This window comes from Epinephelus fuscoguttatus, linkage group LG21 (genome assembly GCF_011397635.1).
Source record: "Epinephelus fuscoguttatus linkage group LG21, E.fuscoguttatus.final_Chr_v1".
Lineage (NCBI taxonomy): Eukaryota > Metazoa > Chordata > Actinopteri > Perciformes > Serranidae > Epinephelus > Epinephelus fuscoguttatus.
In genome coordinates this window covers 31,703,000-31,718,731 of record NC_064772.1, presented here as the reverse complement: position 1 = coordinate 31,718,731, position 15,732 = coordinate 31,703,000, and the positions used below count along the sequence as shown (strand labels likewise).

The following is a 15,732-nucleotide window of genomic DNA, read 5'->3' as shown; positions in this document are numbered from 1 at the left end:
CTTAAATGCATTTTAAACTCCCCCCTGAGGTATTATTTACGGTTAAAGCTTCTATCTGTCTTCTCATAGTCTGGGCAAAGTTCCACAGTTTGTTCTCCTCTCCCTTCTCACCTTAATTTTACCCGTATCCCCAAAGGTGATATATGGACGAGTGGACGTCTTCATCCCGGATGCATGTGCTTTCTAGTATATTTCCACCCTGACCAGACTGATTCTTTCAAAGACCTCTCCCTTCCTCAGGATGAAGACAGATTTGGCAGCAGCTCTGTGATGCAGGGCCAAATTCTTAAACCTGCCTTTCCCCCGGAGTTGGAAATCATAAATTTGACTATTGTCTTTATCACCATAGGAGTCATCACAGGATGTTATTAGAAGTTCAGCCAGCTCAAGGCGAAACCTCCCGGCCAGCCGTCACATTGACCTATCAGGAACGGAGATTAAAGAGACGGAGAGACAGGGAGGATGTGTTTTACTTTTTTTACTGCCACTTGGACAAATGTGGGAGCCACATTTTGAGCGAATGCCAATGTCTCGCTGTAGCTATCGCAGAGGTAGTTGTTTCAACATTCCTCCAGTTATGAGAGGAACAGTGTGGAAAATCCTGATTTTCTTTTTTTAACTTTATTTTATTTTTAGCTGTTAAAGGCACGAAGAGGGATCTGGCAACCAGATGACTGATAGGAAAAACGTCTTTGTATTAGGTCTTCTTAGTTTTACTAAATACAGCTTAAAAACACACTGGCCAAATTTATAATTATAATGTAAAAAGAAAAAAATGCGTTTCATATTAAAAACCGTGGTAGCAGCAAGAAATAAGGTGTTCATTACTCGCCTTTAATTATGCATCTTATTTCACTGGTGTGTTATCAAGAAGAAAAACCATTTGTGAATGTTAAAGCAGCACAATCAAGGGAAATTACTGTTACAAGGATTTGAATCCACCCTCAATTTATTCACTGAGAAAAAAAGTTTATATTGTATGTACAGAGAATGGCAGAAAACTTAATGATACCACTGTTGTAAAAAGGAAAATTGCACTGTGCTTACATATTAGTCATTTTTTACCACCATAGTACCAAACTGTGGATAATAAAATACAATGAGGGATGGTCGTAAAAACACAGTGAAACAATAACAATATATTTCTCATTTCTCCCAGGATAAAAAAAAATCCCTCGAAACAATAGCTTTATGGGAAGAATCCATGTGTCACAGAGGCGGCGCACAAACATTAATTACACAACAGAAATAATAAACGTGCATTATGGGATATTATCAAATTTGCATATGAGGAGGGAAAAAACTCCTTAGATATTGCAGGCACTTGAACCTCTCCCCAGATCACAATGAGACATCAGTTAAAACAGCGTCTGTGTCAGAGTTGGACCCCCTCACACACACACACACACACACACACACACACACACACATACAAACAAGTCTAATTCGGCACCACATGAAGGAGATAAATGAAGAGGAGAAGAAGAAGAGACAGCAAAAGTGAGCGCAGCCTTGTTGGTAACCTCCTGTTTGTAGTGCACACTCAGAGGAATAGTTGTGATTACTCCATTGACTGAATCATCTGCAAGGTCAGGCCTCCCATCTTCTCTCCCTCCTACTCCTCTGCTCCTCTCCCACTCAGCAGCCAAGTGGTTCATATGGCTGCCAAGACATATTCATAGACATATTGGAGCATCCAGTCACTGGCAGCGTTCGCAGACGCTTAAACACATGTCCACCTACACACAAATACACACACATGCACACTGGAACTCTGGTAGACGAACAAATACACGATACTGTATTTCACACGCCCCTTTTATGTGTGAGAACACTATCTTTTTATGTACTTGTGGGGACCATAGACTCTCAACCACAATAGATTTTACTCCTCAACCTACTCTTATCATTATGTGCCTGACTGAAACTGAAACATTTTAATCCTGATTCTGGTCTTAATCCAACAGTCCTTTTCTTTTGTATGAACAACTGCTCGTTTACAACAGTGGACAATTAGTGTATAATATAAATGTTTAATTTAGATGAGTGGTAAAAAAGTGTACCTCTCACTAAAGGTGTTGCATAGTTTGTAATGTCCTGTGCTCTTTTCAAAAAGAGCTAATGTCTGTGGAGAGTTGTTTTGCCTCCAGCTAAGCCCTGCCCACCAAAAACGCCAGCCTAGAGTGCGGAGGAAATAGCTATAGAGATCAAAATTGTCGTTTTTTTTTTTTTACCAGGCTGTACACATGTTTATTTCTGCTGTAAAGTTAGCATTTCAACATGGGGATCTATGGGGATTGACTCGCTTTAAGCCAGCCTCCAGTGGCCATTAAATTAACTGCGGTCTTTGGCACTTAAGCTTTGGCTTCTTTTTCTAGCTGCAGAGGTTGCTGCTCGGTGTTTTGCTCTTACTGTAAAAAACTAGGAAACATTTGGATTTTTCAGTGATCAGGCCTGACTTCTCCTGAAAAATGCTGATTTCTTGGCCATGTATACACGTACCAGGTTTTGTATGCATGTTTATGACAGGGAAAGTATCGTTGGGACAGCAGCACAGCAGGAAAGACCATAACATGTAGCGATACATTCCTGTATTCAAAATAATTCCATCCCAAGGCCGACTCAAACTGAAACTGACCCAAAGCAGCCTCATGAAGTCTGCAGGATTTGTACTTCTGCTGGACGCATCCTACATTGTAGCCTGACGTGCACCTCCCCAGATATGTAACTAGACATCATAGCGATGTAGACCTCCTGTCTGCTTCTGTAAGCTGAAACCATTTCCCTCAGTGGAAACAAAGCTTTTATTTACGTTAATTTCACAGATAAGAAACAATAAATTGTGAAGACAATAAAGCCTCCACTAAAATAGCATTTTAAGTCTTGTGTGTGATTTATCCTGGCTTCATATGAGCAGAGGAAATCTACGCTCGTCGCTAGGTTAATTTATACAATGTATAATACCATCGGCTTGTGCTAATAACGTTAGCATGTTGTATTTGTGGGGAAAACGTGTCCAGATAAAGACAAGTGTTTGTCTGTCAATGCTGCGAGTTATAGTGAAGCTGATTTGTGTATTTATAAATTTGATTACTGACCTGCTGCATTAATGCACAGATTCACAGTCACTAGGTCGCTATAGTAACAGCATACTAAAATCTGAATAAATGACCAGGTAACTCAATAAACAAATTTTAATCTTCATACTTACCCTGAACTGACCCTAATTTTAACAGGGACCCAAAATGAATCCTCATTTACCCTTGAAGAAAAACAACCTTACATTGCAAAAAAAACATCCTCAGTCTGCCTAAAGCTCGTTCGTACAGGGCTGGAAATACAAAGACAGACACACAAACACGGGGTCACACATATACTCTCTCCCACACACTGAAATTGCACCGCTAATTATTGATTGAACGGCGGAAAGGCTCCCGAGTGGTTTTCTACCAATGGAAATAATCATGAAAGGAAAACAAAATCAGCTCCATTGTACCGGGCCGATGGACGGGCGGCCCCACACTGAGGCCACCTATTGCACAGGCGATGTGGTTTCCCAGTGTAACCACCCTGATGAAATATTCAGCAAGGAACAACTCAGACACCTAGGGGCCAACGGGCTTCGGTTACAGCCACATCATCCAAGGCGAGGACGGGGCCAGAGCCACATCGGCAAGGTCGCTGTTTCTTCCCTCTCGCCATACGTGACAACATACACACACAAAGGGGCCCATTCATATTTAATGAGGTACATTAATTAATAACCCAGACCTGACCCCATTTACACCGTTGGATTCCCGGGGTGGGCGGGACAGGGTGGGAATAAAGCAGGTCTAAAGCTGTTTCCCTCCACTGAGAGCGCCGTATGGTGAGGGTGACAAAGTGAGGGGAAAAAACGGAGATAGAGCAGCCAGCAGAGGAAGACGGGATTCAGGATTATCATATTGAATACAGGAAGGGGCTGGAAGGAAGATACACACTCTGGGTAAGTGTTGTATCTGAAACCAAAACCCAAGACTCCACAGTTCACACAAGCTGCTTAACCTCCACACTCTGTCGCTACATGCCAGCTCCTGCCGACACTCACACACACATGCTTCACACTCACATGAACGCGAAGTGCTCGACAAAGTCCCCGTGAACAGCAACAAATAAGCCACCTTCACACAAGCGTGGTATCGACTGAGGTCAACGCTGGTGCCCGAGTGGTGCACAAACATGCCTGGGCCGTGTCTTGTGCTCGGGGTTATTGTGTTTAGGACATGCTGCTGTCAGATGTGGCGATGCAGTGACGGCCAAAACCGGTCGCCTTCTGCCATGATGTCTGCTCGCCTGAATGTATCAGATGGATGGGTCAAAGCTGCAAATCGTGAGCCAATAAAAAAGGGGCTGAAGCTGACAAAAGGTGAACAGATGATGGACTAGAAGGCACTTGCACTCAGAGTTAGATGATCACAATTCTGGACAGTAAAAGATCTCTATTTTTTTTAAGCAACTAAAAAGATAATGTTTCGTATCATAAAAAAATCTTTTTTTTTTTAAATATTAACATTTTCTGTTCGCAGTCCCATAAAAATCTTTGTGTCTCAGCTTTTAACAAAAAACAGACTCTTTGCCCTCTTTGTATTTTCCCTCTTAATGCTCCAAGAATCAAAAGTGTCCAGTCCCTCGTCATGTCTCAGGAGTAAAACAGCCTCCCTTTCTCGGACCCCTGGAGCCTGCTGAGTTTGGCGAGCTGAGAAGGCGACGGGGGAACGTCTTGTCTGTAGGGCCCCTTTAACTGAGGCAGGGCCTGTGGTGGGGCCGGAGCAGAGCCTGAGGCCTGAGTGTGGTCTCTGCTGTGGTCGAAGGTGCCGCCGCTGGGGGTTTCCTGAGCGGGAGGTGGCCTGGCCTTGTTGGCCTCCTGCTCTCTGCGTCTCTGCTCCTGCCTCAGCAGCTCCTGAGTCTCTAAGAGGACGCGGGCGTTGAAGCTGGACGTTCCCAGGTAGCCATTGCGTGATCCCTGGCTGCCTGAGTAGCGAGGGTTCTCCTTGGATGTCTGGAATCCCTCTGCTGGCATGTACACCTTGTCCCACGAGTCCTGGGACGCCGTGCTGGGGTTCTTACGAGGTTGCCTAAACACACAGAGACAGGTAAAGAGGTCAATCAGGCTGTTGAGTGAGTCACCTTAAACAGCAACTGCTCGGGAAAGATTGCTTTTTTGGGTCAGTACCACTGAAGGGGAATTCTAAAGGAAATGCACTCCAGCAGAGAATGCTGCCATTTTCACATTTTGCGGGATTAAAAGGGGGATGTGGTGGTGCTGAGTTAAAATACTGAGGGCAACATGAGGGGAGCAAAGAGGGATCTGTTATAGTCTGCTGCATGATTACACTGAATCCAGTGACATGAAGACAGAGACATGAAAGAGACAGGAAACAGACGGGGGAAGCCTGAAACGCCCACAGCACTATTAGTTCCACATCGTAAACAAACACAAATGTTAAAACCTCGCTGAGAAAAATGGCGGCTTTCATCCATTTAACTATTTTTTAGCGATGCAGACGGGTGCACTTACAGCACAGACAGAGTAATGGCAGGCCTCACGGCGTTAACCGCCTTCTACTCATCTTCAGTCTGCCTGCCAGCCCCTGCACTGACAGGACGGCCCAAGATGCACACATATTATCTCTTACACACACACAAAAAAAACCTGACGTCCAAGCTCGCCTTCCGCCACACATGCTCCCCTTTCCGGAAATTGGCCCTGAAAAGCTGTCATCGGGAACTGCCAGGTCTTTGGCTAAAGTGTTGAGTCTGCTCCTCCATTATTAGGATCCATTAGGGCCGTCGTGCGATGGAAGACCTGTGACAGTGCCTTTTGCGTCTGGGGTGCTAAGAGAAATCCCATTCACACCTCACTGACCTGCTGTGCGCTTAAGAGGCTTTTGAGTTCAGGGCGCAAAAGCCTGCAGAGGGACACAGGGGCCCGACGTGCTTTTAGGACAAAATGCCTGAATTTCTTATCTGGCCGAGACTCGCTGCAGAGAGGCTGACAGGAACAAAAGACAGAACAGGCTATTTACTGTCCAAGGCACTCGTGCTTCAACAAGATATCAAGTGTTTTCTAAAAACCAAACCTTACAATGGAGATAATGACAATCAATTCTACCTTGAACCATGATTATTTTTCTCTTATTCTGTGTGTGCTGTGATGCTGCTCCACAGGAAAAAATAAGATTACAAATCTGACTGAACCAAATACGACTGATTAATACTTTGTACTTGTGCTGTAGGTTAAAGGCTTCGTAGAAATGGAGACTACATGTAGCCACAAAAGAGAAGTCATGGTTGTCCAAAACTGTAGCTATACGTTAGGGACTTGCTTCTGTTTCCTCCTACAAGCTCCTGAGATAGTTGACAAGTTAATGTTACTGTGCATGTGTGTCTGCCACCTGGTGCAAAAATAAAGGCTCGACTTGCAGCACAAACGAGCAATGCAATTATATCTTCTGTTATCTTGTCATAAATTCAACTCTCCCTTACAGGGGACCTATTATGTTCATTTTTAGGTTCATACTTGTATTTTTGGTTTACATGACTTTAGAGACGAAAGATTTATTGTGTTTGTCCGACTGAAACCAGGCTTTTAAAACACATGTAAACATTTTGGTCTGACTGAAATCGTACTACAGCAACTTTCTCAAAGTCAGACTTTGAGATAATGTGACTGGGAGCTGTATTACTTTGGCTGTGTGTGTTCTGTGCTGTGTCCCTTTTCCCTCCACTGTAGATCTGCCCAGGTGTGCTGCATTGCTTAACGAGATGCAGTGCACCTAGCATGGAGGAGCAGCAGCAGAGGAGAGAGAAGCCTCTGGTGTGGGGACTGCTGATCCTCCTGCCTCTCAGCCTGGGATCTTTGTTGTCTTGTTTTCTTGATTTATCTGTTAATAAATCCCATTGATTTGAGTGTTTGAAAGATGTCTTTTGTGGTTATTTTGGGTCAGTAGTTGAGTTTTGTTTGTCACATACTGCTGCCCAGGGGCATAACAACAGTCAATCAGACCCAAACACTTTTCACTCCGGGCTCTGACCCAGAAGTCGTAACAGAAGAATTAGCCTGTAACAACATGGCAAAACGAACATCCAGAGCCGTGCATTATTGGACAGATGAGGAGATACAATTCACTCTGCATCAACTGAAAGAGCTAAATATTTTAAAGTACATGGATGGAGGAAACCATGGAAAGGTGAAAGGTGACCTGGTTGACGCTCAATTGTTTGGTCTGTGATGTAATAGGTCATCCGGAAAAAGGTCCAATGCTAACAAGCTGAAAGGGGGGAGGAGTCGGACGTACTTCAGTTAATACATCGACTCCCCTCCTGTGCTTGTATACTTGTACAAGGACAGTAGTCCAGTTAGTCCTTGTCGAGCTGTAACCTTAGTTCGACTTCACTGTGCATGTCAATGTACTGTTTAAGTGTTTCTGGGTCTTCCGTATCGGTGCTCTTGGCGTCTCTGCACCATCATTGCAGCTGGGGAATGACTATAACGTTGTGTCGCGGCATTTCTAACAATTACAATCACCAGTTAAAGTTTCTTGACCAAAATCTTCACAACCGGACATGTTCCAGCAGGAATATGATCAAAAATCAGGGAGAAATTAACAACATCTGCAACCAACCAAGACATGTTTGCCTGATGTTAGCATGTAGCTACAGGTAGCAGTGTAGGCTATGTGATGTATTTGCAGTAGGGTGTGTGGAGCAGATGACCATATAAAGGAATCTGTCATGAGGTGCAGTGAGCTTGTCTTAAAAGTGGAAAAAAACAGTTGGAAACAGAGTATTCAGAATGGTCTGAGGTTTTTATTCACAGGGGTTACTATGTTTAATATGCACATCCAACACTGTAACATGATACATATGTGACAGAAACAAAGGAGATGCATCATAGGTCCCCTTTAGACATTTTTTTAATCGCCATCTCTATGTAATGCTAATTAGGAGCCTACACACCCGGCATCACTAATGAATGTGGTCCACAGTATCAAAGGGAAGCGTGTTCGTATCTGAGCCTTTGTTAGCTTAAGTCCACACTTCTGCATTTATGTTCTGTACATGTGTGACACAAACACATTATCTTGTCCCGCTCTGTGTATGTGTGTGCACGCATGTAGAGCATGTGTAAGTATGAGGGTAATTGGCGGAGGGGCAGATGTAGGGACAGACTGCAGAGAGAGCCCCACCACATGCTCCATATCTGGGTTTTGGCTGTCTGGGCGAGTCGCCATGCATTTACACCCCGGCTTGGCTTACAGAGCAGCCAGCGATGCTCATGAGGGAGCCGCTTATTTGGAAACCCGGGACGCCTGTTGCACGCGGCAGCGATCTGCGTTTCCAGAGTGACCTTTTAGGTTTTAAAGTAGAAAAGGGAAGAAGGGAAATTTAGGGGGAAGTCTTCAGTGGCGATGAGAGCAGAGCAGAAATGGCATTGTTCCACAGGAATGTGATCGTGATTGATGCGTCAGGGGAGTTGGTTCTCTTATCACCTCTACTCCTGCGCCAGAATATGTCACAAAGTGGATTAGTTACATCTACAGAGGGAGGGGATGGGAAAATACATCATGCCAAAGAGTGGGGTAAATTTAGAATGACAGAACATAACAAACAAAGCCAGGAAGTTGGCTTGCAGAAAAATTTGTGGCCGCTGTGTGTTTCTTTAAAACAGCTGGGAAGAATCAGAGTTTATGAGAAGGAGGAGAGAGCACACACACATGCACGGACGCAAAGTGATTAGGGAAAAAAACCCAAATGCGTGCAATGGGCAGTGGAACAATCGTTGCTATTTTGTACAAATAAATTGTCTACAAACCTGGAATAATGTTTTCTTTATAGCGTGGAACAATGTTGTCTTGGCTGCGGGAGAGATGGAGGAGCTACTGGCAGTTCACTCAGGCCACATTTAAGAACCTTATCTTGACCACATTTATGTGTGTGTATTTTTGTGTGTCTCTTTCAGGCTAATCAGTGGTCTCTCTTTCCTACTAACACACTCGTTCCTCTCCCGGCCCCTCTCGCCCTCCACTGCCTGTCACCGCTAATCCTGCTCCGACAACAAGCCTTCATTAGTGCTCTTCCAATCCTCACATCCCAGACAGCCAGCTAAGCCTGGCCGTCATCAGATAACCAGCTACCATGGCCTCTTCTGGAAGCTCTTTTTTTTTTAGGGAATGTCCCCTTTTCGGCTGACTGCTCAGGCTTCCTGTTTTGGAGGAGAAGGACAGGATGAAGGGGTTCCAGAAGAGAGGTGGTTGGAGTTAGAGGGAATTGCGGTTATTAATCTGGGGATATAAGACTTTAGCTCTTTAATGAGGAGCTGCGTTGAGACACAAGCTCTGAAAAAGCCTTAGCCGGGGTCAAACGTCAAGCCTGAGCTCATGCGACTCTTTGCTAAAAGACGCTATGAGATTATGAGAGGAATGCATATCAAAGGCCGTCCTCGCCTGGCTTTTTGGCCCGCCAGACCAACTTTCCCAAGAGAAGGAGCTCAGCGAGAGGGGAGGGCTGGAAGCAACTGTCACATCACATGAGATGCCAGCAGATAACACATATGAAGTGAAGGCACAGATCGCTCTGGCTTATACAGGCCACATTGATTATGCGTCCATGTGGACCCGCAAATCCATAGCTATAGAAGGGAGCATGTTTTAATCGACCCGGCTGTGACTGTTCTGAGACAGCAGAGCGAAAGAGGATGGTTATGAAGAAATGATTGCTGTTTGTGCAAGGCGAGATTAAAATCACAGGAGGGCAGAGTTACTCTGGCCAAGAAAATTAAAAAGACCACACACACACACGTATACACACACTTAAAGTGTTCTGTCTTTGTTTAAACTGGCAAAGCAGCAAAACTTAAATAAATCAGACTTCATTCTGGCTTCACTTACAACATTTAGAACACGCTGTACGTTTCATGATACAAAAACTCACATTGGATTGTTTTCAATCAGGAAACACAGAGAGGAAATTATGTTTATTTTATCACTATCTTTAAATCCCTGCGTCAGTCAGTCAAAGTATAGATTGTGAATCTTTGGTGACTTCCTCTTTAGGGATGTAAGAACTTAAAAAGTGAACATTTTCCACCAGCAGTTGTTGGCTTTGCAATTTGCATTGACTAAAGTGTGATTAGAGAGCTTCAGAGGATTGGTAGAGGAGCAGACACACACGTACAGAGTAAAGGCAGGAAATGCAAATACCGATACTAAACTCTCTCCCCCCAAACGCCTCGAGATGTAAGATATGGTAAGCTTTATTGGCATGTCTTTGAAAAATATGCAAAAGAATCGAAACAGGAAGATGGAGGAGATGAAGAGCAGCGGTTGTAGCTCTGAACTCAAGCTGTATAAGGCAAGAGATTGCCAAGAGAAAATTCCTTTTTAAAAACATGATATTGGAGCAATTATTCATCACACTAGAAATGTTGGAGGGAGGGGGAGGGGGGGCTGATGCTTGTGACAAAGTCACCACTTCTTCAGGGTCAACATTGACTTAATGAAAGTGAATATCAGTCAAATAATTCTAGGCGATCACATTAAATGATTTCATTCAAAGGGTTTTCTGTCTGGAGATGAGTTGAACGTGGCTTTGTGGTGACTGACTTTGTGACCAAAGAGATACGTTAAAGAAAGTGTAGAGAAAAGAGGGTAAAAGGAACAAATATGAGGACAAGGAATTGATGGAAATCAGAAAAAGTCAAATGAAGAGATTGAGAAAGGGCAGGAAGAACGTGATAAGTCACAGAGAGGGGAGGGAGCCGAGGTCTCACCGTGGCAGCGAGCTGTACTGTCTCTGTGCCTGCTGGAAACCGTCTCTGTCCTCCTGCTGCTGTTTCTGGACCTGAGTGTCAACTGTTACTGAGTGGCGTCCGCTTGGCGTCTCTGTCCCATTGCTCACCTGTAACATCCACCAAATGACGAGTTAAGACACAGTAATGAAGCCAGAACTCTGCTGTCTTTGGAAATGAGAGGAAACACACACACAAACTTAGATGATGGAATATATTTCCCTCAGCGCAGCAGGTGGTTTGTCAGTGTGATGCCTCTTGTGTGTAAGGCTACACTTGGGGAACAGGTAGTTAGTAGGTGTGATTCCATGATGACAGTGGCACTAAACATGCACCTGTGGCAGTGGATGAAAAGCCCCCTGATAATATCTTTAAAGGCATAATACACCAAATAAGATCTTTATATCAATTAGATTGCCTCAGAGTCTACAAGAGCAGTGCTCTCGTGCTCTGTTACAGTCTGTTGTCTCTGGACTCACTGTAGGTTGACTTTGGCTAAGCTCCGTGGATAATACTTTATGTTATGGTTAAAAGTGTTTTTCATTGCCATAAATGTGCCAAAAAAGCTCCTGAAAACACTAATTAATGTTCTGTGATGATGTTGGGTGGTTGGAGATGTATTTGGAGCAAGTAGCTGTGCAGGTTACTGTGTGGGTGATTAGCTTGTTGGCCATTAAGCGGGATTTATAGTTGTGCGGCAGACCCTAGGCATGTGGCCTACGCCATTGTTAGCATTTATACTTGTGCGGGGTTGTGTCTGTATCATTCTGCAGTTACAGAACACTAGTCGGCGGCAGAGGTTTCTGTGAAGTGCTGTAGTTGATTCAAAACACACATTAAACACACATTAAACATGGCTTAATAGACACAATTTCAAACACAAGTACACAAATCAGCTTCACTATAACTCGCAGCATTCACAGACAAACACTTGTCTTTATCTGGACACATTTTCCCCACAAATACAACATGCTAATGTTATTAGCACAAGTCTATGGCATTTTACATTGTGTAAATTAGCCTAGCAGCTAGCGGACTTTTCCTCTACTCATATGAAGCCAGGGACAACAGCAACATTTAACAAAGGTAACGTTACAAAATTCAGCTCCATTACAACTCACAAAGTTCACTGACAAAACAACTGTCTAATACTAAACATGTTTTCCAAACAAATACAACATGCTAACGTTATTAGCACAAGCCTATAGCATTTTACATTGTATAAATTAGCCTAGCGACGAGCGGAGACTTCCTCTGCTCATATGAAGCCAGGATATCAAGCTGCACTGGTAATGAGTGGCTGAATGGCTACGAAGGCTGATTTTCTTGTTTTATATTCACCAGTGCTGAAATAAATGCGAGTCCAAGCTAAACAGTGACTGAGAGTGGGTTATCATTTCATCTACACAACGCAAGAGTACTAACCTCAAAACATAAATGGTAAATGGACTTGCACTTGTATAGCGCCTTTCTAGCCTTCTCACGACTTAGAACATTTTTTTGTTTTTTTTTACACTACGAGTCACATTCACCCATTCACACACACATTCATACACCGGTGGCAGAGGCTACCATACAAGGTGCCACCTGCTACTCAGTTTTTAGCACACTTTGATACTTCGACATGCAAACTTGAGCACCAAGTGGACACTGACGCCCTGCAGTGTGTGAGCAAGTCATTTTTTTGGTAACTGCTCACATACTTTCGGCTCAGCACCTGCCCACGCTGATTTGGATGTGCGTGTATACTCCTGTTTGTATTTACAGGAATGCCAGACAGCGTAGAGTTTGTACTGACATTCCTAATGCAGCCTCCAAAAGCGACATCAACATACAAAACAGAAAATAAAAAACATATCGACCACAAAATGACAGGATATTTCTTCCCGGAAAAATAGAAAAAATAAAATGTTTGTGGGGTTGTCTTTGAGGTTCAAAACAGCAGATGTTCTCTTTGAATTGCACCGGTCCCTGCGTTACAGGGTGAGTCTGTAATTTAATGAGTGTTGCATTGTGGGTTATGTGGAGTCCTGATGCTGCTTGGCTGGAGAGTTCTGAGCCCGTTTGTAGTCTTAAAGTGTTATCCCAGTTTAATCTGCACAAGTCTCTGATGCCACGTGCGTTTTACTGCCGCTGACAAAATAAAATACGGATGAGTTAAAATTAGTTCAACACATCTCCCAGTGTCTTCACAGCTGAAAGGGACTATTGGCAAAATCATCACATCAAACAGCCGAACACTAACGGTGCTGCAGAGTGTCATGATGATGTCCAAAGAGAGAAAGCGTTGAGAATGATCGTTGGAATCAACTAAGAAGACCTCAAGAAACGGAGGCTGGAAATTTGGGTAGGTATAGGTATTCTCAGGTGCACCGATCACATCACAAATATACTTTATAATAATTCAAAATTACTAAAAAAAACCCCAAACCCTTAAAATGAATATCGATTGCCATGGTTTGATGTGTTAAATGTCATATGTCTCACTGGTTCAGATTTAATTTATACATCAGTGACTTTGGAGCTCAGTATTTGTTCCTTTACAGGATTTAAGATGTGTTTTACTACTGTACTTCACAATTAATCTGTGGACTGGCCACATTACTGCTGGCCCGTTTTCCCTGGATTTTAAACTTCACTGCTCATGCAAATTACTCTCTCTGCGCTCTCTGTTTGTGTGAATCAGAGCGCCTTATTATAGCTAATAAAATGTTATATAATAAAGTCATATTTTGCTTAATGTATGCTGTGTATTTCTAGTATGCTGAAGACATAAAATACAGTTCAGCAGCCACTGCCTCATTTCACTGATACGTGTGCGACTCGACTACACACCACAAACCTGTATCGGTGTGTATGTGTGTTTGTTGTGTGATCATCGACAGGGTTGACATGGCGATACCATCTCCCTCAACACCAGCACGCTGCTAACGAGCTGGCTGATGAAAGAACATGACAAGCAAATTAAACAGAGGTGAGCTGAGGAGGTGCAGCGAGCGCGGCTTGACCGAGTGTCAGCTCTTATAAGGCTCGGACGGTGATGTGGTGGGCAGGTGGGGGCGTGTGCATACATTTCTGTTCAATTAAATATGACCTAATAATTTATGCAGTTTTAGAGGAATCAGTGTTTAGGAAGAGAACTTCTTGAATGAGGAAAATCTGTATATGTGCTTGTGTTTGTTGGCCGTGTGGTGGACGAGGGGTAACGGTAGATGACAGAGTGAACTGATGGGATAGAGGTGTGTGTTGGCGGCCAGAAAGGCTGTCAGCAAAAATGTCTTCTCGGAAACATGTTGTGCTTTTTAAACGTCTGCTTTCCTCCTCACTCAGACAGCTGCAATAACAGCGCAATTACATTTCACTCAGCGTCCATAACAAGTCCTTTCTCGAGTCCTAAAAAACACTGGTGTTCCACGTGGGTGAAGTGAATTGGACTCATATGTTTCAGGTTTCGCTGCAACAACACGTTCCCCCGGCTCAGCGAGTGCAGAGTGCATAAACGAATATCAGATGAACGGTGAGGGAAAAGGAGAAATTATTTTACCGGAGCCAAATGCGGTGGTGAGAAAATAATTAGTCACGCACACTGAAAGTTTTTAATGCGATTTGAGAGGAAGTGGCGAGGAATCCGGAGGTGCTTGACGCTTCGGTTTAAAACTGACGGGTCGAGGCGGATGACGCCATGCCAGGAGAAATGCATGAGAAATAGCCAGGAGAAAAAATCAGTCAGTGTAATGGCATTATCCAGGGAAGGAGAATCAGATTATTCCATATTAGGCCTGGAATACAATGCCATATAAAACATGACATTTGTTGAAATCAAATCAAAGAGACGTCCGTGTTCGTTTTTATCCAATAATGTGAAAAATGATGTTGATACGGCACGCTTTTATCTCCTCCTTATTTCCTTGGTGGTGTCACAGACAAGTAGTGAAGGAAAAAAAAGAGTTCTCCACCTGTTTAAACATAAGCGCGTTCACAGACGGTGAGTTGGAGGGGGACATAATTATGAAAATTATTTGCAGCTATCAAAAATCTGTGACCAGGAAAGCAGCTGGGAAGGCGTCGAGCTTTAGAAGTTCCAAGGTGTAATTTTTCTCGGTTCAGAGCTGGTCACAGACCTTTCAGATATCAAAGCAGGTTACTATGATGGGTCAACGCTAACATATGGCTTTACCGCACACACTCCTCATGATGCCGTGTTTGCAGCCGACCACAAAGGGAACAGTTTTAAGAGAGCAGCCGTGCCGTACACAAACAGACATATGGAAGACATTTGAGCTGCTAATGGGGAGTCAGAACAAGAAGAAAGTGAGAGAACGCTCGTGAAACACCACATCCTGACAAAAGCGCAGTTGGATAATGATTCTCTCTTAAAGTCCACGACCCAATTCCGCCAATTTATTACAGGCAGGCCCGGTCCATTTGTGGTCGCCGGGGTGTGTAGCTCCGGGCGAAGTATCCATCTGAGAGCGAGCAGTGTGGTCTACCATTTCCCAGTCCCTGCACCAGGAAACCACGCTGAATGGGAGGCTGGGCTGGTTATCTCCACATCACTTAAGGACTCCACAGCATGCACAAATGGCAGAGCAAAATGTTGGGAGTCTTATCTTTTATTGTGAAGATATCTGTGTAGGATGAATGTGTGGGGTAATAGTGTTGAAATGTATTATTATGTCGACATAAGAGAAGCGTAATCGCTTTGTTCTCCTCCCTCTGTTCTCCATCTTATCTTTGAACACACACACAGTTCGGTATCAAAGCATATGGAATGCAATAAAAAAGCTGGGTATATATGTAGGCAGCATATATCTGTGCACACGCAGAGTGTGAGTGCAGATGTCATGAACAATGCAACAATACTGTATTTGCCATTTCACACTCCCAACAAGCTAGATCATTTT

At 43.7% G+C, this 15,732-nt stretch overlaps 1 protein-coding gene across 7 annotated transcripts in view; it reads right to left on the bottom strand.

The window, feature by feature from the left end:
- Positions 1-916: 916 nt before the first annotated feature.
- The window catches only part of LOC125881571 (partitioning defective 3 homolog), a 420,073-nt gene continuing 405,257 nt past the window's right edge, over positions 917-15,732 (bottom strand). For all 7 annotated transcript variants that reach the window (XM_049564735.1, XM_049564734.1, XM_049564733.1 and 4 more), the window contains 2 exons: positions 10,811-10,938; positions 917-5,114 (listed from right to left, as the gene is read on the bottom strand). In XM_049564735.1, the coding sequence (XP_049420692.1) occupies positions 4,679-5,114; positions 10,811-10,938 (564 nt within the window). In that variant the 3' untranslated portion in view covers positions 917-4,678. The remainder of the gene's footprint in view (positions 5,115-10,810; positions 10,939-15,732) is intronic.